This window comes from Artemia sp. Qi Xiang Cuo, chromosome 13 (assembly GCF_049724085.1).
Source record: "Artemia sp. Qi Xiang Cuo chromosome 13, ASM4972408v1, whole genome shotgun sequence".
NCBI lineage: Eukaryota > Metazoa > Arthropoda > Branchiopoda > Anostraca > Artemiidae > Artemia > Artemia sp. Qi Xiang Cuo.
The window spans coordinates 5,891,015-5,916,441 of NC_142806.1; the positions used below are offsets into that span (position 1 = coordinate 5,891,015).

At 36.9% G+C, this 25,427-nt stretch overlaps 1 protein-coding gene across 1 annotated transcript in view; it reads left to right on the forward strand.

Moving 5' to 3' along the window:
- Window positions 1-17,336: 17,336 nt before the first annotated feature.
- LOC148944881 (methyl farnesoate epoxidase-like) overlaps window positions 17,337-25,427 on the forward strand; it is a 67,858-nt gene continuing 59,767 nt past the window's right edge. Inside the window, exons 1-5 of the mRNA XM_089098880.1 lie at window positions 17,337-17,578; window positions 17,738-17,946; window positions 20,440-20,685; window positions 23,471-23,865; window positions 25,047-25,146. Of these exons, the coding sequence (XP_088955006.1) occupies window positions 17,337-17,578; window positions 17,738-17,946; window positions 20,440-20,685; window positions 23,471-23,865; window positions 25,047-25,146 (1,192 nt within the window). The remainder of the gene's footprint in view (window positions 17,579-17,737; window positions 17,947-20,439; window positions 20,686-23,470; window positions 23,866-25,046; window positions 25,147-25,427) is intronic.

Consider the following 25,427-nt stretch of genomic DNA (forward strand, 5'->3'; position numbering starts at 1 on the left):
CCTCAGAATTTTCAGAGACACTCAGAATCAAACAGGTCCCTTATTCATAATGATCAGTTATTTTTAAAAAAAATGTTTAAACTTAATAATTTACAATACTTGACCAAGTTCTCTGGGGGAAATGATATTCCTGGAGGTATAGCTGTTAAACCTTTTGACTAGTTTGAACAAAATAATAGTTTCAAAATTTCGATCAGTGTTCAGCAGAGGGGGCACCTATAAAGGACAAGAAGAGGGGAGGGCCTGGTTGCCCTTCAATCTGTCTTCAATATCACCTTAATATATCCTGAAATTATAAACTTAATACCCTCCGCCGTTCATTATATATCCCTACTAAGCCCTTGCCCCAGAGGCCACACCCCTGATTTTCTTTCGGGGGGGGGACTCAATGATTATTTTTTCGGGGGGGGGGGAGTCCTACCTTAGGTCATTATAATTTTTTTATCTTTAGAAAAAATTAATTTTTTATTATATTAATAAATAAAAAAAAATTAAATATAAAATATAAAAGAAAAATTTTATGTACAAGGAAACAAAATGGTCATCAAATATTATCAGAACATTTTTGATGTGAGAATTGATTCACCTATTCTTTTGGGACCTCGAGCTAATTCACCTCTTGTCCGAAACAAGCAATTTTTCACTAAGAACTCTTCAGATATCAGATGAAACTTGTGTGATGAAAAATTCATCTTTGTCTTAGATCTGTCCATTTGGTACATATCTCTTCACTTACAAATCTTAACACTACTCATACACGTGACACCGTGTTAAATCTTTTGTCAATTTAATTGTAAGAAAGTATTCAATCGGGTGGATTAAATGTTTTTTCGATGATTTGTAATGAATAGGGCATATCAATGTGATCTAGAAGTTAATACATAAGTAAACAAATTTTCATGGTTGCGGTAGGGCAAGCATTTTTCAACTTTTTGCCGAGATGGTTCAGCATCTTGTCCTCGTTATTTTGGCACACTTGAACTTCTCTGATAAGAACTAAAAAGTCACTTTCTTTAATACTAGTGGACTTAGAAGCGTAGATTTTACTAGTCATCATCTCCACAATGGATCTTTTTTTTAAATTGGACATCCAAATTTATTTTTATTCGTCTAAATTATCAATTAAGTCTTTTACTATTTTTCGAAGCCACTTGGTGCTTTTGGAACATAAACGTTTGCCCACATCATAGATGACAGGTCCAGCAACTGTCAGCAAGAAGTCCATGGCTCGGTCTCCTTTAATATTAAATGTTAATTATCTTAGCTGAATTCAAATAGGCCTTCCGACGTCATAGTTGAATGTAGCTATGACGTGTAAAGACACTGACACTTTAGCTGTGACATCATATAGCGTGCCATTCTATGCCTACGCTCCGCTAATTTTCCTATGCTACGAAAAGAGATCTTGCTCTCTGACCCGGCATACAAGCACAATGAAATTTTGTACAAGTGATCTTTGGACAATGATCTAAAATTTGGCATGTTTTTTTCTGAGTTAATTCTTAGGAAATAGAAAAAAAATCTAATGTGACACCTGGTATCTTTTTTTAAAAAAGGTCTGGAGACTAAGAAATGGAAAATTTAAGGCAATCAAAAGTACTATAAATTAAAAAAAAAAAATTAAATGAATTGGCCTTATTGAAAATTATAGATTATTTTAATTTAGTACTACTTACTCGTGTTTATTTTTTTATTTTTTTGACTCTTGCACGGCATGGATAAAAGCGAAAAAGTAGAAAGTAAATTCAAATTGTAGCTCTTTTTTTATTTACTTTATTCCAAACTTTTAAGCTTTCCAGTCCAATTCATTAATTATATATATATTTATAAATAAAATTAAATTTTTACTCTGTTTCTCCTGTCTTACATTACCCCACTTTACACCCGCGAACTTGGAAGTATACCATTAGCATCCACGGTGCTTTGTGTTAGGTGAGGAACTGCTCTGAGACAAAAGAGAGTTATATTTATTTTTTCATTATTTTCAGACTATTTATTCCTGTTGGCCTATCTGCTAAATGAATATACATACAAATTTATGCTGGAGCAAACAAACCATGTTCCCGAAATTACAACAGTTAGGTTTTTTAAATATCAAATCTGTAACCTGGCTTTAATAATAACACTGCTAATAAAAATAAAGCAACAAAAGAACTTGAAATCTTCAAAAACAGGTCTTTTTTCATAAATAGCTTTCACTAAAGCACCCCTTTATCTTTCATTTATTCGCTTCATTCGTGACTAATTCGCTGTAATATTAAAAGAGCTTTGTCTATTGAATTACCACTGAACATTGAATTTTTCAGACTCAAATAAGTTATGGTGAAGAGCAGTGTTTGTCTCTCAAATATTCATCACGAATTAAAATCGAGTCACACAATTAAAAAAAATAAACAAGTGCTCAATCAATAAGCCTCACTTTCATGTGTATTTAAAAGATTTGAGAATTCAAAAGATAACCATGTCCAAACAAGGATGTTACAACGGGCTGGGCTGGTAAATTACATGACACTATACTCGTTTGTTATGACATTATTAGTTAAACACACATCCTCAAGCGGCTTCCATTTTTTAAAAAGGAAAGTACTACAACCTCCGAGGACTACACCCGTCCAAGCTATAACAACAGACAAAAGACCAGCAAAAAAAATTATTTTATTAAGGAGACAGTGCTGTACACCTTCAACAACGTCCCTGTTCCTCTTACTCTCCGTGACTCAGCGGGGTTTGGACGGTAAACCCCCGAGATTTTTTATGCTACCCTTTACTTGTTTGTTGACCTCCTGGTTCGAGTTTCTTTTCCCTGTGCACTCCCTCGGTTGGACGTGGGCTTTACAAAACTTCCCCCCCTAGAGATTGAAATAGAAAGTTTTGTAGGCCTGTACATTTTCGTGAATTGGTGACCCTACTCACTATTTTTGCATGCCTTAAAAATTAAAGTATACTAGTAAATAAACTATTGTGTATTTCAGGAATAAATTGGACACCTCCTCATCGTTGCTACGAGGAAACGGTCAAGATTCAGAGAGTGTGAGAATGACCAACGAAAAATCGATATTGAAATCTTTATAAAACAAAACATTTACCTGGAATTTTCATTAATGGGTCAGTGGGTTGTTTATCTCCATAAAAATAAACACTGTGAGTTCAAGATTTCCATTATTGGTTACCTATGCAACTAGGAAAACATGGTCCTTGAAAGTGAAGATAAGGGTTCTTGATCTTTTTAAATCTTGCAGAATCGACTCTCCTAGGGACTATAGGTGGGGGGGTACGGATTATAGAAGAACAAACAGGAAAAGTTAGGGCTTCAATCAGGCAAAACCGCATATTAAAAGATGTTGCCTCGGTGACAAAACTACTGATCGCGAGGGGTACCTCCGTAGGAGGCGTGACACCAGGGGGCTCGGGGTCCCGGGGGGACATAATAGAAACCGGGGCACCTCACCGGGGTGACAGAAATGTCTATGGTAGAGGACGAAGGATCCTCAAATTTAATATAAGATCCAGACCTAAACTGGCCAGCCATTAATAAAAAACAAAGAACTGACGAGACAGCTGACCACAGACTCGTCACACAGAGGGGCAGACACAACCTTATATAACACTGAGACAATTATATACTGATTCATCTGAAGTCAATTCTGATGTTTTTATCACTCTCTATTTTGGTAATTTATATATATTTTAAAAGATTCTAAAGTATAATTTTAGAAAATTTTAAGTTTGGGTGGAAGTGGACTTTGAAAAGCATCGTCCCATGACATAATTTGTCCTCTACCCACGAATTTCATAGTTCATTTATCTCTTTCTTATGACGTCCTTCCACCCCAATCGGAGGCGACCTGCTGTTCGATTAGCCCAAGCTGTTTGGTCGAAGAGAAAACGGTTCTTCACACTGTCATCCTTCATCATAACACCTGTCCCTCACCCCCACTAACTTACTTGCCGTATATAACAAGAGAGTTGTCTTGACAAACAATGTTAGTAGATAATTTTTTTTGGTATAAGGTCAGCCGTGTCCACATTTTTTATTAACAAATCCTAGAACAATAAGAGTCATTACAATCGTCTAGTAGTAGAGTAATCCTCACCATATGCCTCTAATGAGTCGGTTCGGCAGGATATGAAGGAATTAAAGTAAACGTGGGCTCTTCGGGCGGCGGAAATCGTTCACCTGGTCTAACATTACTTTTGTAAAGGCCCCACCCCCCCCTATACTATGTATAGGAGCGTGGTTTTTTAGTTAACATACACTGGAGACATGTTGTATTTTATCTTTTAAAAACTCGATAAGTGATACCAGGTTATTTTTATTTGTCACCCTGTGCATAGATGTTGATAAATTTGAAATAAATCTTTTACTTTTTTATGACCGTTCTTGGAAGGATAATGTCTGTAAAAAAAGTTGGAACCACGAAGACTCCAATGATGAGAATATATTTTATTTACTTTTCAAATAGCGGTAAGAATATAATATAGTACAAAATTGTTTAAAATACAATTTATATATATTTAAGGTTTTTTTCAAATAATTACTTCATAGGTTATTATTTTATTTTGTGTTTATTATTAATAATTAATAAAAACCATCTTATTAATAATATAAACAATATTGTGTATTTTTTTTTTATTTTACTATTGGTGACCTAATTAATAAAATGTATCTTGATATGGTTCTATAATTGGTTTTTGCGAAGAGATAAATTAACCAAACTATGAAAGTCATGCTTAAACACGATGACAAATCACTGTATAATATATACCTTTTAGTTGTTTATAAATCCCGTACTTATTAACGTGGTGTTATTTCTTTTTTATCTATGGTTTTTATGTTTTCAATTCTTTAAAAAATTATAGAAAAAAAATCCATGTCCAGCAAACTTACATTTTCTATAAGGTTGGACAGTTATCTAAATGATAATTAGATTAACTATATAACTAGTATCTATGATAACAAATTTTAAAAAATTGTATAGGTATCAAACAAATCTATCTTTTTAATATAATACTCAACCCTTGTTTTCTCAAATGTTTACTAGACTATGTTATTAAAATAAATATAAGTCTTTATAAAATTATGTTTATCTATATAATCATTTTTATGTATATAAAACAAAATTAAACTATCATCACTGTTTGAAATAAATAATTCTATTTTGAATTATTGAATTACGAATTACTTTCAAGTGCAAAATATCTAAGTGAGAAGTGTCAAAGTCAGTCAATCTTAGTCAATCTGAAGAAGTAGTTGCTGTGGCTGTAATTTCATTAACTCATAGACAAGTGTGAGAAGGACTCTACTGACTAATAATCGGCGTGGTCTCAAGTTCTACATGGCGATAAATGTATATTTTATGACGTCTCTAATTTTGGTTGTCAGGAGGTTTGCAGGTGTACGTGATTGAATCGAGCGCGTTCACACTTATCCTCTCAAACCTTTGTCTTCGTCACCGTCTGCAGTAAATGCACAGGCATTGGTCCGAGCAAATAATTCGGACAGAAACACCCAAAATTCGGGGGGGGGGGGCAATTTGAATTTTCTTTATATATATATATATATATATATATTTCTTTGGTGCCAAAAAATTTACTCCCGCCTCAACCAGACCTAATGATTTCTGAATTGTTTATTGAAACAACTATCCCCTCTGGGGACTAGCACGCTGTTCCCGCTATAGTTGAGCAGTCGTCCACGTTAGTCATAAAATCTTGTGAAGACTATTTACTAAGGAATTCTGATGATAAACATCAGGATCTAACAGATAAAATCGTCAGGCTCTTCCGTCGTGTATGTGTTTCTTAATTTATATGAATCACATGTGGCTAACATTTGCGATTACTCTCAACCACACATTCTAGAATTTTGCGTCTGAAACCTTGTAGAGAAGATTGTCAGAAATAGATTTGTGCTGGAAGTATGTAATCCTTTTCAGAGATAACAAAATAAATTTTTTTTTAGCGAATGAACAATTAAAGTCTTCGTCTAAATAACATTGACGCAGGTCTCTCCTACATTTTATATAAATTACTTTATTTTTTAAGTGTCTCGGTAAATAACCCATACCTAGTAATCATCCAAACTAAAAGTTCCAGCGTAATCAATGTAAATAAAGTTACCGTCAAATTATAAAATCTTATCTAGACAAGTTCCTACTTATAAACCTTGAGGGATCCCTCTTTTGGAGAACACGGGCGTCTAGGAGCCGGTATCTTAAGGAATGAATGTGGTTATTCATAATGTAAGATACTCTGCAAGTATCAGGAAAATTTGACATATACTGTCTGAGGGGATAATTACTCACCTCTTTGTCTGATAATACTGCTGGCTGTCAATATAACCATGAATTTCGAATAACGAAGACGATCTTATACAACTATATTTAAAAGTTTATAGTTAGTCCTTGTTAAATAATTTAAGTCTGTAATATTCGCTTATTTTTTAATTAAATCACATTTTTTGTTAATTATTTTTTTTTGGTCCATTAAACATTGTCTCCTTTTTTTTATCATAATGTAACTCTAATGAAAAACTAAATGTTGTAGTTTCATTTTTATGTAGAGATCAATATTTGCAGCATATAGTAAAATCGCTTTTCAAATAAATACTAATTAGTCTTTAAATACATAGAGATAGTTTAAACTATTACATTAAGTATTTAAAAGTAAATTGATTTATTTGATACAATAAGTTTTTAGTACTTTAAACAATTGTTGTCCTAGTTAATAGGTTATAGGAGATGACTTTGTCAAGGTTATTAGAAATGAAATTATAACTTGTTAAGAAAACTTTATGTGTAATTGATCATATTGGCAATGTGGCAAACGATGGATGAAGGACCTATCACTCCATCTCTAAGGTTTTTACTTTTGTTCTATTAGTCAAATAACTCAGCTTATTAATGCTCAGCTGAAAACACTTTGTGATGGTCCAGTAAAATACTTTGATTAAAAGCCCGTATTATATTTGTGATTATGATGTGCATATGTAAAGTTTTGCTATTTTTAATAGTTTAATAGACTTTTTTTGTTTTCTTTATATTTTAATTTTTATTTATTAAAATACTAAATTATTTTATCTGATATTCATGAAATTAGTTAAGTATATTTTAAATTGAGCGGTTTTTTTTTCAATATTATTAATTATAATAAAATAATACGTATAGCTTATTATTTTTTTAATAAAAAAAACGAGTTGATTAATAGAATTATTTTTTCCTGTTAGAGCATATACGGGTTACAAGTTCTAATCATTCAAGTTTTTTTGTCTCGGCTGTCTGTAAGATACATTTAACTTATAAAATCAATGAATACTTTCATAACTATGTATCATTCATGTTACAGAATCTTTCAGTTGATGAGTCAAATGACCACATTACAATTTTTTTACCATTAAATTTTCTTTACCATTATACTACTACTAACAACTCACCACAGCACCAAGCCACCTGAGGCCAACACAACTACGCACGCTCCTCCTCCATCCCAATATTTTCAAAGCCTCCCTCTTTACATGCTCACGGGAAGTTCCCAATTCCCTTAAATCTTTCTTTATGAGATCCTCCCACCACCACTGAGGACAATCTGCTGTCTGATTGTCCATTGATGATTGGGTGAAAATGATAATCTTCGTCAATCTATCATCCTTCATCATTAGAACGTGCAGTAGACATCTAAATATTTCTGTTATTATAAAGAAATATATCTCTTTTTTTCATTAATTTTTTTGAAATTCTTATTTTGTGCAAAGTCTTTTTATTAATTTCTGTTCGTTCTTTATTGACACTGTCTTTTTAAGGGAGAAACTAAGCCTCTTATGAAGTCAAAAAAACCATTCCTTCCATAAGAACCTTAAATATCAACTGTACATAACTTAAAGCCCTTGCCCCTAATCTAAAAGAAAGGGCACTAACCCTTTATATTTCAAATCGAATGAGCCCTTTTTGAAGTTTCTACAACATCACTTTATAGCAAAACATAATAAAATGTAACTATCACTTTGAATTTCAAATAGACTGAGCACTTTTCCAAGTTTCCATGACAGAGCTTCCAATAAAAACCTTATATTAACCCAGGGCATAACTTGAAACCCTTGCTCTGAGGGAGGGCGTTGGAGGGTTGTCATCCTCAAAGACCTAATTTCAAGAACTTTCAACTACGTTGAATAAAATGGATATCTCAAAATTTTGATTTGATATGTTTGGAGAAAAGGTGAGCGTGAGAGGGGGTTAGTTGCCCTCCAATCTCTTTTGACTATTAAATAGGGCACTAACCGTATTTATTTCCAATAAAATGAGCCCTTTATACAGCGTCTAACACACAGCTTTATGTAAAAACCGTACAACCCCCCCTTCACGAACTCCCCGGTAAATCTAAAATAGTGTTAAAACTACGTTATTTACTTAGGCCGCTCAAGTATGATGGATCTGAACGTGAAAATCAGAGGCTCTGGGGGGAGGGGGTATCCACAATTCTACCACAATAACTCTGCACCATAACTCGAGTCTGTCTTTGGACAAATATTCTTCGCCCCCCTCCGACTTATATAAGCTCAGTCATAACCTAACCGCAGTCGCTGACTCCAGTTAGTCATTGCCAGCAAGGGCCCTGAGTGCGGCGCTGGAGAGAGGTTGGGCCTTCCACGTAAGTTGAACAAAATGCCTATCCCAAAATTATGATTGGATTTGTCTGGGGAAAACGTGGGCGTGTGAGAGGGTTAGTTGCCCTCAAAAAACGTTCAACTCAAAAATAATTCACAATAACTTTAAAATAAATCACAAAAAGGTACCAGAGTCCTGTGTGTGGGTGCTCATTCTCAAAGATCTAATTTCTGAAACTTTCATCTCCGATAAACAAAGTGTATTTCTCAAAATTTTTATTGGATGTGTTTGAGGAAATGGTGGGCGTGAAAGGGGATTAGTTGCCATCCTATTACTTTCGACTATTAAAAAGGTTACTAGCCCTTTCATCTTTCATGAAATCGAAAAACATCATTGGATGCGTTTGAGGGACTGGTGGGCATAAGAGAGGGGGTTTAGTTGCCCTCCAATCACTCACAACTATAGAAAATTGAACTGGCCCTGTGAATTTCCAATCCACATAGCCATTGGCGAAGTTTATACGACAACGCTTTCTATAAGAACCTTATATACCCCCAGGGCATAACATACAAACCTTGACGTGAGGGCTGTGGGGGGAGGGGGTTGAGATCCGTACAGACCTCAGTTTCAGAAAGTTGCAATACGATTAATTAAATGGCGATCTAATAATTTTGAGTTGGTGTGTTTGTTGTATAGTTGGGCGTGTGAGGGGATTTAATTGCCATCAAATCACTAACTAATATTAAAAAGTGCAAACTCCATATGAATGTCAACTCTAATGATCAATTTATGAAGATGCCACGACACTTATTTTTATTAGAAAAATAATTATATGCCCCCAGTGCATAACCTATCCACCGTGACGTGTGGGCTCTAGATGACGGGTCATACACATCAAATCACTTGATAGTGTGAATTAAACTCCGTGTAATACTATGTATATCTCCATAGTTTGAGTTGCGTTGTGTTGAGACATGTTGGGCGTGGAAGTTGTGGTATGTGACTTCTACTAACTTTCGACTATTCAAAATTTACCGATTAAGTCAAATATCCAATCAACTGATACCTTTTCTAAGTTTCTATGACAACTCCACCACTCCGAAGGGCACTGGTCTATGGAAAAAAAAATAATACATAGTGCAAACATCGTTCTTTACTTAGGCAGCAGGATTGTACTGCCTATTATCGTGAAAATCCGAGGCTGTGTGGGGAGTAGCTCTCCACAATTCGATCAATCTCAATCTTAAAAAAAGACACTAGAACGACTGAGTAACACTCACATTCTAACACCTCCACCGTCTACCCTAGTTTTCTGTATCGCCAACACGTATAGGCCCCTCGTGCTTTCAAGACCCCTCGTGCCCGGAGAGATACTGGGGGGGGGGTGTGATCCACCAATACAACCGGGTGGTACATGTAATTTAAGTGGAATAAAAGGCCTATCTCACAATTTTTATTGAACGTGGTTGGGAAACATGTGGGCGTGGAAGGAGGTTCGGTGCTCTCTGCAAACTTTGGACTTATAAACAGGGCTATATCTATTCAATTTACACTCGAATGAGCAATATGACTCAGTACCTTTTGTACTCCTTGGTAAACCATTGCTATCTCCCCTGTTGCTTGGAAGCGGTGGGGAACGTACTGGGCGTAGGGGGGGGCCAAGGGGCCCTCTGCTCACGTTCGACGACTAAAAAAGGCAATTGTGCTCACAAGGTATCTTCGAATGATCACTTGTTGTATCTTATACGAAGAAACTTTTTATAAAAACATTAGCTTATCCCAGGTACTAAATAAAGACCTATGTCATGTGTTAGCTTGGGGGAAGAGGTGTGAGATACACCGGTTCATCCCTGACCCTTCATTTGACCCTCCGGACGAGCTAAACCGGTTTCGCGGAAAGGATTTGTAACAGGAGGTTCGTGGGGGGGCTGTGTCCAACTCCTATACATTTATAAAAGTAAAAAAGAAGCTAGGAAACTGAATTCACAAAAAATAGCAAGTCTCGAATTTAATAATAAAAAACTGTCTCTAAAAAAATTTAATACACCAGGACATAACCTACACTCTTCGCACTGAGGGGGGTGGGGGGTCGTCAGCATCACAGACACCCTGTTCCGACAAGTTAAAGACCTAAAAGAACATGGATATCAACCCCGTGGACTCGGACTTGTGTTGGACCCTTAGGGGCGGAAGGGGGGGGATAGGAATAATCCGAGAATATAGTTATGGTAAAAAGAAAAAAAATCACGTGTAACCATTTTCACGATGCCATTTTGTATATGAGTGAGGTGTTTACCTTTCTGGAGTTAGAGGGGGGTGAGGGAAAATCAAAAAAATTTATAAGCTTACACTTTTCCGGCTACATATAAAGTTCCTCCTTTCTGAGAAATGTGGGAATTATATACGACAACGCGCTTTATAAAAAAATTCTAAGCCCACAGGGCATATAATCGAATATTAAATATAATTATGGAGTGAATATTAAAAATGACCGTAGCAATTTCAACTTCCACTCACCAGAGCCCAGTTTGTAGAATATCATCCACTTCCTTATCGCTAATCCTTCGATTGAAATCGTTCCGAACGTCACGAAAGTGCTCCTTGGTTATGATACGCCAACAGTACAGACTTCAAAAAAAGTAACCATCGGTTTTGTAAAACGGTTATATCACACATTGGTGTTGAGGTGGGTTTGTAAAGGGTGGTTTTGAGAGGGGGTTCGGTAACCTGCTAGAACTCTACATTTGACTTGAAACGCTACGGAGCTCTTATTTTTTTGTATACAAACTAGATTTATGTAAAAACATTATATGAAACCAGTGACTAACTTACAACCCTTGCCCTGAGGGCCGTAGAGGGAGTGTCCTCCTCAAAAACATAATACATGTCTGGAAATCAACGCTGTTGACTAAATTGGCTATCTAAAAATCGTGAGTGGAGTTTTTGATTTTCGTTTACAAGAATTTTAGCAACCTACAGTATTAGATGGTTTCTTCTGCTTGGAATAGGTACATTGTTCATAATTTTAATAAATACATAAAATTTTGTTTTTTGCTTCCTTAAGTATTTGTTTTTTATAAAAATAATCTCTGATTTTATCTTAGATTCAAAAACTTTTTTCCGTAGCTTGTTATTTGATACGTTTTTTTTTCAATATTTTTGTGTATACTAAATTACGACATATATATTATTATTTTCTCAATAAAATCCTGCTTGTCTTCAGATAATTCTTTATTCCTTTGCGAGCATATACTGGGGCTACTGAATACCAAGTAAATTTTTTTTGTCTATATTGTCTGAAAGAGATCTTTAAATTATAAAATTAATGAAGACTTTCATACCTATTTATCATTCATGTGACAGAAGCTTTCAGTTGATGCGTCAAATTAAAACATTCTAAGTTTATTACCATTACATTTTCTTGACCATTATACTACTACTAACACCTCACAACAGCACCAAGCCGCCTGAGGCCAAAACAAATCCCCACGCTCATCTGCCCTCCCAATATTGTAAAAGACTCCCTCTATACATGCTCATGTGACGGTCCCATGTCACTTAAATCTTTCTTTATGAGGTCCTACCACAACCCCTGCGGACAACCTGCTTTCTGCTTGGCCCTTGATGATTGGGTGAAAAGGATAATCTTCGTCAATCTGTCATCCTTCATCCGTAGAACGTGCCCTAGACATCTAAATCTTTCTTTTATTATAAAGAAATAAATCTATTTTTTTCATTACTTTTTTTGAAAAACCTATTTTGTGCAAAAAGTTTTTTGATTAATTTCTGTTCGTTCTGTATTGTCACTGTCTTTTTAAGGGAGAAAGACTGATACTCTTCTGAAGTCAAACAACCATTCCTTCCATAAAAACTTTAAATATCCCCTGGACATAACTTAAAACACTTGCCCATACTCTCAAAGAAAGGGCACTAACTCTTTATATTTCACATCGAATGAGCACTTTTTGAAGTGTCTACAACATCACATTAGATCAAAACATTATATGCCCCCAGGGGCAAAACTTAAAACCCTTGACCGGAGGGATGGGGGCGGGTGGGGGGTGCTTTAGACCTTAAAGACCTCATGTCCAAAACTGTCAAAAACTTTGAGCAAACTAGATCTCTCACGATTGTTATCTTATGTTTGTGTGTATAAAGAGGGCTTGAGACGGGGGTTAGGTGCCCTCAAATATAATTAGACTAATAAAAAGTTCACTAACCCTTATTATTTCAAATCTAATGAGAAATATTAAAAGTGTCAATCAAAGCTCGTAAAATAAAAACCTGATATGCCCCCAGGGCATAACTTGAAACCCGGGCTCTGAGGGAGGGCTGTGGGGGGTTGTCATCCTCAAAGACCTAATTTCAAGAACTTTCAACTACGTTGACTAAAATGGATATCTCAAAATTTTGATTTGATGTGTTTGGAGAAAAGGTGAGCGTGAGAGGGGGTTAGTTGCCCTCCAATCTCTTTTGACTATTAAAAAGGGCACTAACCCTTTGGATTTTCAATCAAATGAGCACTTTATAAAGCTTCTACCACAAAGCTTTCTGTAAAAACCTTACAGCCACCCCTGCTATAACTACAAGTTCATTATACTATATTGTGAAAACATCTTTATGTACTGAGGAAGCGCACGAGAGATTGCTCTGATCTTTAAAAGACTCGGCGCTGGGGGGAGGGGTAACCACACGTCTATCACTCTAAATCTGAAACAGAACAATATCATGTCTGGTTACCAATCTAATGAGCCCCCCTCAGTCGTATCTAAGATCATTCCTTCAATAAAAGCCGAATCGGCCTCCAGGGCTTAATTTAACGCCCGTGCCCTGAGGGATTCGCCGGGGAGGGGTTGGGCCTTCCACTGACGTTGAACAAACTGCCTCTCCCAAACTTTTGAGGGGATGGGTCTGGGGACCACGTGGACGTGTGCGAGGGTATTTTTAAAGAAAAAAAAATTAAACTCAGAAAACATTAACTCTCAATTGATCAGAACTAACTACCATTTACATGAGGGCTGATAGGTGTGGCTCAGTATCACAGAACTCCTGTCTGAAACTTTCATCTCAGTTAAACAAAGTGTATATCAAAAAATTTTGATTGGATGTGTTTGGGGACCTGGTGGGCGTGAGAGGGGGGTTAGTTGCCATTCAATCACTTTCGACTATTAAAAGGTTACTAGCCCTTTCAATTTTCATGAAACCAAAAAACATCATTGGATGCGTTTGAGGGAAAGGTGGGCGTAAGAGAGGGGGTTTAGTTGCCCTCCAATCACTTTCAACTATAGAAAATGGCACTGTCCATTTCAAGTACATAAGACAAGATCCAATGTCTATTATTCAATGACACCGCGCAATCTCAGAACCTTATAGCCACCCCCGCCCGACCTTCACCCCCTGGTCAGGAGGTCGGTGGGGGGGAGGGGGTTGATTGCAAGCCTGTACTATTTTTCAGAAATTTCATATCAATTTAATAATTGGTGTGTCTATTACGTCTGCTTAGATGTGTGTGTGGACGTGGTGGGCGTGTAAGGGGGCTTAGTCGCTATCCAATCACTTACGACTATCAAAAATGTCACTAACCCTTTGAATTTCCAATCGACTGAACCCTTTTTGATGCTTCTACGAAACTGATTGTCATAAAAAAACATTATCTGCCACCAGTTCATAACCTCTAACCCTTGAATTGAGGTCGGTATATTACTTATCCTAATTTTAAACACAATGTCTATTTTTAAATCAACTCCTTTGAAAAAATTGGCTTTCTACAAAGGGTTATTGGATGTGTGTGGAGACATGGTGTGCGTGGAAGGGGTGTTAGTTGCCTTCGAATCACGTTTGACTTTTAAAAAGGGCACTAGCCATTCCAATTTCTAATCAAATGAGCCCTTTTCGAAGTTTCTATGACAACTCCTCCAATACGAAGTGCCCTGGTCTAATGAAAAAAAATAATACATTGCGACAACATCGTTCTTTACTTAGGCAGCAAGATTGCACTGCCTATGATCGTGAAAATACAAGGCTGTGGGGGGAGGGGCTATCCACCATACGATCACCCTCAATCTTAAAAAAAGACACTCAAACTTCTGAGTACCAGTCCCATTAACCCCCTCCAAATTATACACTATTAGGCTGTAGATACAACCCTTCTCGGCCACCCGGGCAACCCTACCCGCTAGGGCCCTGAGGGCACCGTGGGGGGGGAGGGCATCAACACCGAAAAACTTAATGGACATGTCAATTAATTGTAAGAAACTGCCTAAAAAAAAATTTTTATTGGTTTTGTGGGGTAAAAGGGTGGGGGGGGTATGGGGTTAGTTGCTCTCTGAACACTTTGGAATTTTAAAAAGGGCACTAGCCCTTCAATTTCCAATCTAATGAGCTATTTTACGAATGAACTTTTTTAATAGGTTGGACAAAATGGCTATCTCAAATTTTGTGGGGAAGTGTGTTGGGACGTAAGGGGCGTCGGGGGGGGCAAATGGGACCTCTGATCACGGTAAAAGAATAAAAAAGGCACTTGTGCCCCCAATGTCAATTCGACTTAGACATTTTTGTATATTCTACTACGAAACTTTTTATAAGAACCTTATATGCACCAAGTGTAGAACTTACTACCCTTATCCCGATGGCGCGTGGAGGAAGAGGCGGGATCTACAAAGTTACAGATCTTTCACTTAAGTGGCCACGCAGGAAGATATCAACCGGATGAGCAGAACTGTGTGGGGAAAGGTGGGGCGGGGGGGGGCTGAGTCTCCCTCCGATCACTTTCGACCATTAAAAAAGACAATAGGCCTCTCAATTTCCAAAAAAAATAGCCCTTCTTAAAGTTTTTACGACAACACTTTCTATAAAACCTTTTATGCCCCCATGACAGACCCGACTCTCTGCGCCCGGTGGGGGGTGGTGGGGCTTCATCATCACTGACACCAGTTGACGAAAATACACAGACAATCACAAACCGGGATCTAACCCCCGGGTGAGCGGACGGGTGTGGGGCAATGATGGGCGTGAGGGGGGGGGATATTCATCCTCCGATTCTAGTTTTAATTTCCAAAGCCTCCAACTACATTGAACAAAATGGCTATCTGAAAATTTTGATCGGATGTATTTCAGTCTTGATTCAGTCTCCCAAGTGAAAACATCTTTTTTGGATTTCTTGAACTTTAAAGCGTGCTCTCAACCAGGATTAATTCATTTGCTTTGAACTTGACCTAGTTTCTTGATGTTCATTAATTCACTGCTTGAACTTGAATTTAATTCAGTGACTTAGTTTGGAATAAATAACAGTCGACTTTTGGTGAATTGACCTGAACTTGACCTAGATTATTGATATTCATTCATTCACTGCTTGGGCTTGAATTTAATTCAGTGACTTAGTTTGAAATACTAATAATAATTCTTAATAGCGGATTCTAGAGTGCGTTCATATTATTAAATTTTACTAATAAGCGAGCAGAAGAGGGGAGTTTCTTGTCGCAAGGGCCGTTGTACCTGCCGGGAGTGTGACTCCCTTAAACTGCGGGGATCAGGTAGCAAGAGACTACGCTTCCCTCGCTTATTAGCTTAAATAGCTCTGTATTACGTCGTAGTTTATTGAACTGGCTCCTCCCCTCGGACTTTGATTTTGCATTACGGATTGTGACGTGGCTGTTGCGATGGGGAGTAATGAGAAATTGGTTTGGAATGCGTTACTGAATTATGCTTTCCGTGCGATAAAAGCTGGTAATCGCTCGGAGGATATAGCGAAAAAAGCAGTCGAGTTTTTCTCAGAGGAAGCAATTGCAATGGCGAAGGAGTTATTGTGGCCCCTAGCAGGAATTACCACACGTGTTACTGCGCGATCGAAGAACACCGATGATATCCTGGACATATTAAAAGTATTTCGGGTTTGTGAAGATAAAAATATCTCGTTGCCGCGGTTTGTGATTTTCGAACCTGATGAGGTTCCGATAATCCCGGGAGAAGTGACGGCTACCCTAACCCGGAAAGTAAACGAATTGTGTGCTAAGTTCGATAGTTACGTGGATTCTAATCCCTCTCCTTCTGTCTCTGCTATGCCTGCGGCAGAAACCAACACGATCATGTCGAAACTGTCATATGCGGTTGTTTTGAAGAATCCCCGAAAGATCTTTCGAACCCTAGCGCTCGGAAATCCTATTTGGACAGAGTATGTGGTGATACTAGTTCGAACATTGTGGAGCTGAAACCTAGGAAATCTGAATGGAGAGTAGTCTTGAACAACAAGAATGCTGCCGAGTCCCTGGCTGAGGCAGTGGGTAAAAGTGACTCAACTATAAGTGTTAAAGTAAAAACTCCCGCTTTCTTCGGAATAATCCGCCACGTTCCCACTGAAACTTCAGATGACGAACTGCGCTCAGTTGTACCGAACTGTGTTAAGGCCGTACAAATTGGTAGTACTCGGTCATTCAAATTACAGTTTGAAAGCAAAGCTCATCTCTTTATCGCAATGAACTCTCCGCCCATTTTTGGTTACGAGCGACTACCCATTACAGAATTTAAATTCTTACCGATGCAGTGCTACAACTGTCAGTCCTACGGACATGCAGCAAAATCTTGTGTAGATCACCCGACATGTTCAATGTGAGGTGGAGATCCTTCCAGCTCTCGGGACAATCCATGCCAAAATGCCCCCAAATGCGCTCTGTGTGGTTCTTCTCGACACCCGTGCTACAGCTTCCAATGTCCAGTAGCTCAGAAGCTAATTTCTAAACAATGATCGGTGATTCTATACGGGTTGTTTCATGGAACTTAAATGGTGGAGTGGTTGATAAAATGCCACTGTTAGAAGGATTGTTATGTTATAATGATGTACTCTGTGTGCAGGAACACTTCCTCTCGAATCAAGCCGTTAGTCTGCTTGAGCTAAACGATGGCGTCAAAGTATTTGCTACTCCTGCAAAGTCATCGGGCAGGGGAAGGCCGTCCGGTGGAATCGCCATTCTTGTTAGCAGCAGGTTAAATCCCATTCTGTATAAATCTTCAGACTTTTTTGTTGCTGTTAAGGTGCACAAAACTGTTATCCACTCTGTGTACATGCCAACAGACTACAGAGACAGTAAATCAGAAAAAAAATTTAGTGAAGCCTGCAGTAAGCTATCGAGTTCGGTGGGCAGCTGTTCTAGCCAGGGCCTTGTATGTATAGTCGCTGGTGACGTGAACTGTGACTTGACTGATGAGTCTAACGCTCGAGCACAGATCCTCCTATCTTCCTGTGACGGTCTTCGTCTTGCTAACAATGATCTGTGTTTTACTTATATCCATAACTCAGGCTCGACTTCATCTCTCGACTTCATGTTAAGTTCCATCCAATCTCCAGCTTGCGGCAATTCGCACGTAGATCTGAGCGTAAGCGCGTCTGATCACTTTCCAATTATAAACACTTTTCGAGTAATTCCTGCCTCTCCTAACCCCCCAACTAATGAAAAGAAGTGGAAAATCAAAACTAATTGGAGTAAAATTGACCTGGCTACTTATCATTACGTATTGGATGAGATTCTCACAAAGATTAAAGTGCCGTTCCAATTACTACAGCAGAGTGTATGTATTCAAGATGAAGAGAAACAGCTGCTACTAAACATCTACTGTAGTGAAATATCTCACGCACTGTTATCTGCCGAGGCCGCTGCGGTCCCCATTCGTAAAGTCCGAGTGGGAACGGAAATTCCAAAGTGGTCCGAAAACCCTGCTCTAAGTGAAGCATGTGGTCGTGCAAAATTTTGGCTTAGGCTCTGGAACGAGTGTGGTCGTCCGAAATCAGGTGTTGTAAATGAAGTTCGGCTGTTCAGCAAACGCAGATTTGCTAAGATTTTGTCTAAGCATAAATGTGAAGTGATCGATCAACATAGTCAATTGATAAGTAATGATCCAAATGCTGTGTGGAGATTTCTTAAACGTAAGGGTGATCAGAATAGTGTCGAACCTGTGATCTCTGAGCAAGATTGGGTGTCCCACTTTACTTCTGAGTTCTCTCCACCCGAACAAGATCTTGAAGATAAATATGAAGTCGAACTTGATAAGTTCATGGAATTGCCTAGTTCTGGTGTTGGCTACATAGTAACTGTTCCTAATCTGATTCGTGCAATTTCAAAATTAAAAAAGAAACAATCGAAAGGTGTCGACAAGTTGTGTGGGTTGCATCTTGTACATGGTACTGCTGGTCTCCTGAGTCATTTAGAGCTTCTATTCCAAAGTATCTTTAATTCTGGTCTCGTTCCCGACGTTTTTGGTACTGGAGTAATTACACCTATTTTGAAAAAAGGGAAAAATCCGTTTGAATGCGTATCTTACCGCCCTATAACTGTTTCGCCGGTTTTATGTAAGCTTATGGAATTGCTAGTTATAGATCATATTGCTTTTCAATGTTCTACCCCCGATAATCAGTTCGGATTTAAAAAAGGTGTTGGTCGCGAGCACGTCCATTATATTCTTGCTAATATATTAATAGAAGCTGATGAACTGAATGAATCCCTTATTCTAGCGAGTCACGATGTTAGACGTGCTTTTGATTCTGGGATACATCCCCAGTTATTAGTGTCTGCTCATAAACGTGGTGTGGACCGATCGGTTATTTTGCCTTTTCGGGATATGTATAAGAAGCTTCGAGTCCAAGTTAAAGTCCCGTCTCCTAACGGGCCGATTGTATTACCAAAAGCTATTCCGGTTAGAAAGGGCATTAGGCAGGGTGCAATTTCGTCACCCCGGTTGTATAATAATAGTGTTCTCGAGGCCCAAAAGTTAGTGCAAATGAGCTGCATTTTCCGAGGTTTGGATGTAACATTACTTAATTACGCAGATGATATTTTTAATTTAAGTAGATGTTTGTCTCGTATTGATGAAAATTTTCAGATTCTAGATGATGCTTATAGAGAGATAGGCCTATCTTTTAATGCAAGTAAAAGCGAGATTGTTGCTTTCAATAGGAGAAATGCAGATTGTATAGATCTTGCTGTCAAATTTGGTGCTCAAGAGGGTCCACTGTCTGACTCCATAATGTACTTAGGAATGCCTATAGGTCATAACATGGCATCTACACGTGCTCGCCTAATAAGTAATTTCGCAGAAAAGGCACGTAAGGCTTACGGGGCGCTATCTTCAACTAATGCGAAATATAATCGACAAATTCGAGCTAGGCTATATAATGCACTGGTGATCCCACACTTTCTGGCTTTATCACCGTTTTGGCATATATTTAGTGTTAGTGATAAAAGAAACCTTCGATCACTTTTTTACAAATATGCAAAATTTCTTTTAAATACCCCACCGTGGGTTAATAATTCCAAGATGTCTGCAAGGTTCGGTATCACAGATCCGATTGCTGCTGTGACGAAACGTCGTTCTGAATTTTTGGGGTCGCTTGGGCCTAGTAGTCTGGCAATTGCAATTCGTCCTTAGTGAGTTTTTGTAATATTGTCTTTATTTATTGGGGGTGTATCGTAACGTTTGTTTTTGTTTTTGCAGTTAAGTGTTTTTTTTGTTTTTTTTTTCTTCTTCTTTATACTCCATTCGTGCCATTTGTGGTTTTGTATCGAGTGGGTGAATAAAATTATCTATCTATCTATCTACATATATATATATATATATATATATATATATATATATATATATATATATATATATATATATATATATATAAATAAATATATATATATATATAGACATATTTAAGTAATACTACCTTTTCTAAGTACGTTTGCAGTTGGAGATCTAAAAAGGGGCTGAACAAGGTAAGCGGTCCAGAATCCAGAGAAAAATTGAAGATATAAATTTGTGATTTCTTTAATTTCTAAAATTTTAAATATTATCTCAAATTTTATAGGGATAAGAGAAGTTCCAGTATCAGGATATGCGAAGTATGTATTTCGTAATGAACGCCCTGAGCTTCTTCTTGCCAAACTATCAAAGAAATACGGTAACGTTTTCTTCATGAAATTTGGCTCAATACCAATTGTCAGCTGCTGTGGTTTCAAAGCGGTTAAAGCGATGCTTTTAAACAGGGCCATGTGTGATCGACCAACAAGCTCATTTCTCGAAATAAGGGACCCTCAGAAAAAGCTAGTTACAGGTACAAATTACTGCAATGCTTAACACAATTTTTGTTCTCCAAATCACTTTTGTTGTCAGCTGTTTCTGAAAGGTGGCATCCTGTTTTGACTCACTTCAAACTAAAAAGTTCTCTCGATTTTTTTTTTTAAAGTCTGCTTCATTTCTGAATGTTTTGAAAAAATTTTAGTTGATTTTGTTTCTTTTCAAACAGTTCGTGGTAACGACCTGTAAGTAAGGAGCGATGCGACTCAATAGTAACCGAAACTCTAAGAAACAGAGAATTTTTGAAGGTGACATTTAAGTTATGTTTTTTAAGAATTCTTTGCAATTTGTCACCTAATTTGGGAAAATAGGGCAAAACTGTAAAAACTTTCTTATCACCCGCTAAAGGGATGATTTTGGGCAGTGGTGTTTATAGGCTTCCATGTTCTTGCGGCTGTTTCTATGTTGGAAGAACCCATCAGCAATTGGAGGAGAGATTGTTGGAACACAGGTCCTCAATCGAAAAAGCTATGAAAAAAAAATCTAATAAAATCCAGAACTATTTTAACAGCGGTAAAGATAAAATGAGCCCTATTTTGGGCAGTGGTGTTTATAGGGTTCCATGTTCTTGCGGCTGTTTCTATGCTGAAAGAACCCATTAACAATTGAGGAAAAGATTGTTGGAACACAGGTCCTCAATCGAAAAAGCTATGGAGCTACGCCAAAGGCCTGAGACTATTGATTCCGCCTTGGCTCAGCATGTGTATGACAACCAGCACCATTTCGTTTTATTCGATAACACCTCCATTATTGCCCCTGTTAAAGGTCTCATCCAAGTTTTCAGGGAGGCAGTTCAGATAAAAGAGTACATTCACCGAAAGGTTGCTCTCACTAGAGACACGGGAGAAACCTATTTAAGCCCCATTTATAATAAACTAATTAATTCTGATCGTTTTTACTTAAATAATAAAAAAAATCACATTTTGCAACCTAACCTAATCAGTGATGATGTTTTACCTGGAAAGTGTTTAGCTTTTAAAAATGCTCTGAATAAATTAAAACATTGAATTGCCATTCAATAATGTATTTTTTTTTATTCAGTTACCCTTTCACCGTTACATGGAGAGGGTCTTCAAATTATAGTTGTGCTTTGTTTTAAGGTTTGAATTATTTGTTATAGTTTCCTTGGATTTTTATTAGTAATTTTTATTTTATTATCTTGCACTGAGGACGGTCAAGCGGAGGTCTTGACCGAAATATCTGCATTTTAGTCCACATTTTTTACTGGCTTGTATAATCCTCGTTTTTCTCTTTTTTTTTTCTTTTACTATTGTTTCGTTTTATCATTTTTATGCAGAAAAATTTTTATGCAGAAATCAATATAATGTGAAAACTTAAAAGAAAACTGAAAGAAAACATTAAAAGACAATGGTACCTACTTTAGTTGAATTGGTTTTCACAAAAGTTGATTTTCTTGCCGTGGATCAAATTTCTATCAACAAGATAATTACTATAAAGGAGTAAAGGGAAGCTTACAATTTGTTGTAGAATAAAAGAATGGCAAAAGTTTAGGAGGGACACATGATGCCGAACGTCCACCTCAGCCCTAGGTACAGACAATAAAATCCCAAACTCAACCGAAATCAAAACAGGAATGCGTTGAAATAGTAGAAGGAGCCTTTTCGAACTCAGGAGAAAATGCTCAGTTTTTAATTAGTAAATTTTTTAGTAGTTATTCATAGAAGTTAGAACATACTTTAGTAATGGGGTCGGGAAATCTTTACAGATATTTAAAGATTTAAATTTATAAAGTGAATTTTAATTTGAAATTGCTGCCAGATCAGTTACCTGCTTAGATAGAGCATTCAACATGAAATCAGAGACTTGTTTCGGCGAATTGAAAGCTTGATGGTACAACTTCAGATCTATTGTCTCACATATACTCTTTGACTATACTCTGACATATACAATTCGGGCATATGCTATAAAATTCCACTTCAGGTTTCACATTACAGGAAATGGCTCAAGAAAAAGCACAAACTTGGTTTTTTTTGCCTCAGGTGAGAATCTTACTCAATGGTCAAAATGTAATGTTATATCAATACAATCAAAGATTCAGTCTTCCCTTTAAAACTTTGGAGGTTAGACATTTGCCCCTTTCTCGGAATAAACTAAATTTGGTGGCATAAAAAAAAGCAAGACACAAACAGAGCTTCCATCCCACAAAAGGGATATCGAACCTTTGACCTTGATGTGTTTGCTCTCTGGCAGGAAAACTTGTCGATGTGAAAAGTCTGCTTCTATTTTCTGGCTGAAGTATATTTTAGTTCGGACTTTTAAAATTCATTTCTAAGAAAAATTGTTAGGTTTTTTTTGCCATTATTCCTTATTTTAAAGAATATTGCCAAGAATTTCAAAATATAATAGACTGTCAGAAGATAGGGTGCTAAACAAAATGTAAAAATTAGACTGATTCAACTTCATATCCGAGAAACTAATCTTTATTTTCTACCAGAGAAAAAACACAAGGATTACTTGTAAAAAATCACGTGACTAAAAAATGTCTGATTTTTTTTACTGGCTTAAACTTTCACACAGCAAAATTATTCAGGTGGAGCTTAACTTTTCTTTCTTTTTACCGGCTTAAAATCCCACATCTAGGAGAACCAATTGGGTTTTAAAAAGGCGGGGTTATAAGCTTCTGGAACAACATGATTGGCTTACTAAAATACGTCACAGACGGCATTAAATTAAAGCACGCATTTCCCCTAGAATTGTAGAAAGGCAATCGTACTTTTACTCTTTGATTCTACCTTTTCCAGGTTTGATGTCAGTAAATGGTAAAGATTGGGAAAGGCTTAGAGCCCAGGTGGCGAAAAATTTGAAGCTAGCTTCTGAAAAACTGGAAGAAATATTCAACCGTCAAATTCAGAATCTGCTGAGGAACATTGAGTTAAAACACGAAATTATAGATGTTCACCAGCTTTTTCCCGAATTTGTTTTAAGAATATTATGGGAGGTTTTAACAAGCGAAGAAATGCAAGAGAATGACGAAGAATTTCTAAATTTCATTGCTAAGAATAGAATTTTCTTCAGAAACGGAAATCTGCTCACAAATATATTTTTTTTTACACCTTCACTCCAATGGACTTTAAATTTATTTCCATCATATAGACGCTTTAGGGAGGCTAACACAGTTTTACAAAAATTGGTAACTGTAAGTTGAATTTCTTTTGCTGATATAGAATAATTAAAATTTAAAACCTCCATCTGCGTTTGAGAGGCTTGTATGACATTGTTACATTTGATCATCTATGCAGTTTGTTGGATCATCAAGTTTGTTGGATCAACCTATTTTGCGCCCCTCCCCCCTAAAAAAATCCTAGATCCGCCCCTGTAGGACTATGGTTCAAACCTGATAGTAGCAAACCCTACTCACTCTAGAAGTGACGACCCTCGGAGTAAATTAAATGATAAAAGCCAAGTTTTCCAAATGTAAGTAAAGAGCAACATTAAAAGGAACAGGGCTTATCCTGTATATGAGGGGACTGTCGCCTTCCTAACCCCATGCTCTTTACCCTTAATTTCAACTAGCGCTTTAATCAAAGCATTTTAGCGTGCAATAAGTATATGCAGCTAATAACTAGGAGTGTTGTCTTTATCACATTTTGATTGGGATGCCGACTACGGATAGGGTCTGTTTTGATTTTTTTTTTTTCTTTAGCCATTACATGACCAAGTGGTGGTTTCTGTTTAACGTCTTCAATATGCTTTAAAACAAGTAGATCTCTTTACGGATACAGCTTTGTTGTCATCATTTTGACTTTAAAAGTATATAAATCTATATGTGTTTTTTCTAAGTCTCTCTGAATATTTCTTCTGTCCTCCAAAGGCTTTAGAAACATTTTGGTAAATAATACTAAATTATTCCTGTACAGAACCCCAAATATTCATATTTTTTGTCTTTAAGCAACGATTCTCAAATTTTCACTTTATCTTTTTTTTCACATTGTTATCTGATATAAAAAAGTGGCAAAAATAATTCATGTCCTAGAATTTTCTAGAACGCAAGATTTTGTTAATTATTACCCATGGAAGCATATATTTTATCGCTTAAATATTCTAGTGCTTACGCTTTTTGCGAAAGCCACCTCTCATCATAGACGTAACACTAATGTGGAATGAAAACAAGTTGTAGGCGAGGGACTTGATGGAGCAAGGTATATTGACAGAGGAATAATGATATTTAATTCAAAAGTATATTTTCAAGAAGATATTTTGTGTTGGCTTAATAATGTTTCCACAATTACTTATGTAAATATTCAAATTATTGACTTAACTTATTAATATCTTTATAAAAAGTACACAGCTTATCTGTATAAAGCTTATCTGTTTCAGAAAGTAGTTCAACGCCGGAAAGAGGCCGGATACAATAGCACCTGCTTTATTGACAGTTTTATTCGTGGGATGGAAGATCAGTCCAGGAAAGCTGTCAGTGGTAAGCACGGACTACATTACTATTTCAGATAGCAATTGAAATTTAAAAAAAAGTAATTTTATCCGTGGGATGGCGCTATAAGAAAGCTGTCAGTTGTAAGCACGGATTTTGTATTGCTGTTTTAAGCCATGTCTCCATTATGGCTTTTTCGGGCGAACTGGGCCGAGTAAAAACAGATTTTGTTCATCGAAAAACAAATGTTCCTGAAAAAATCCATTTCAGATGTGCCTGATTTGCCTTTTTGAGCCATAAAAAGTATTAAAGGAGACTGGGGTTGCCTG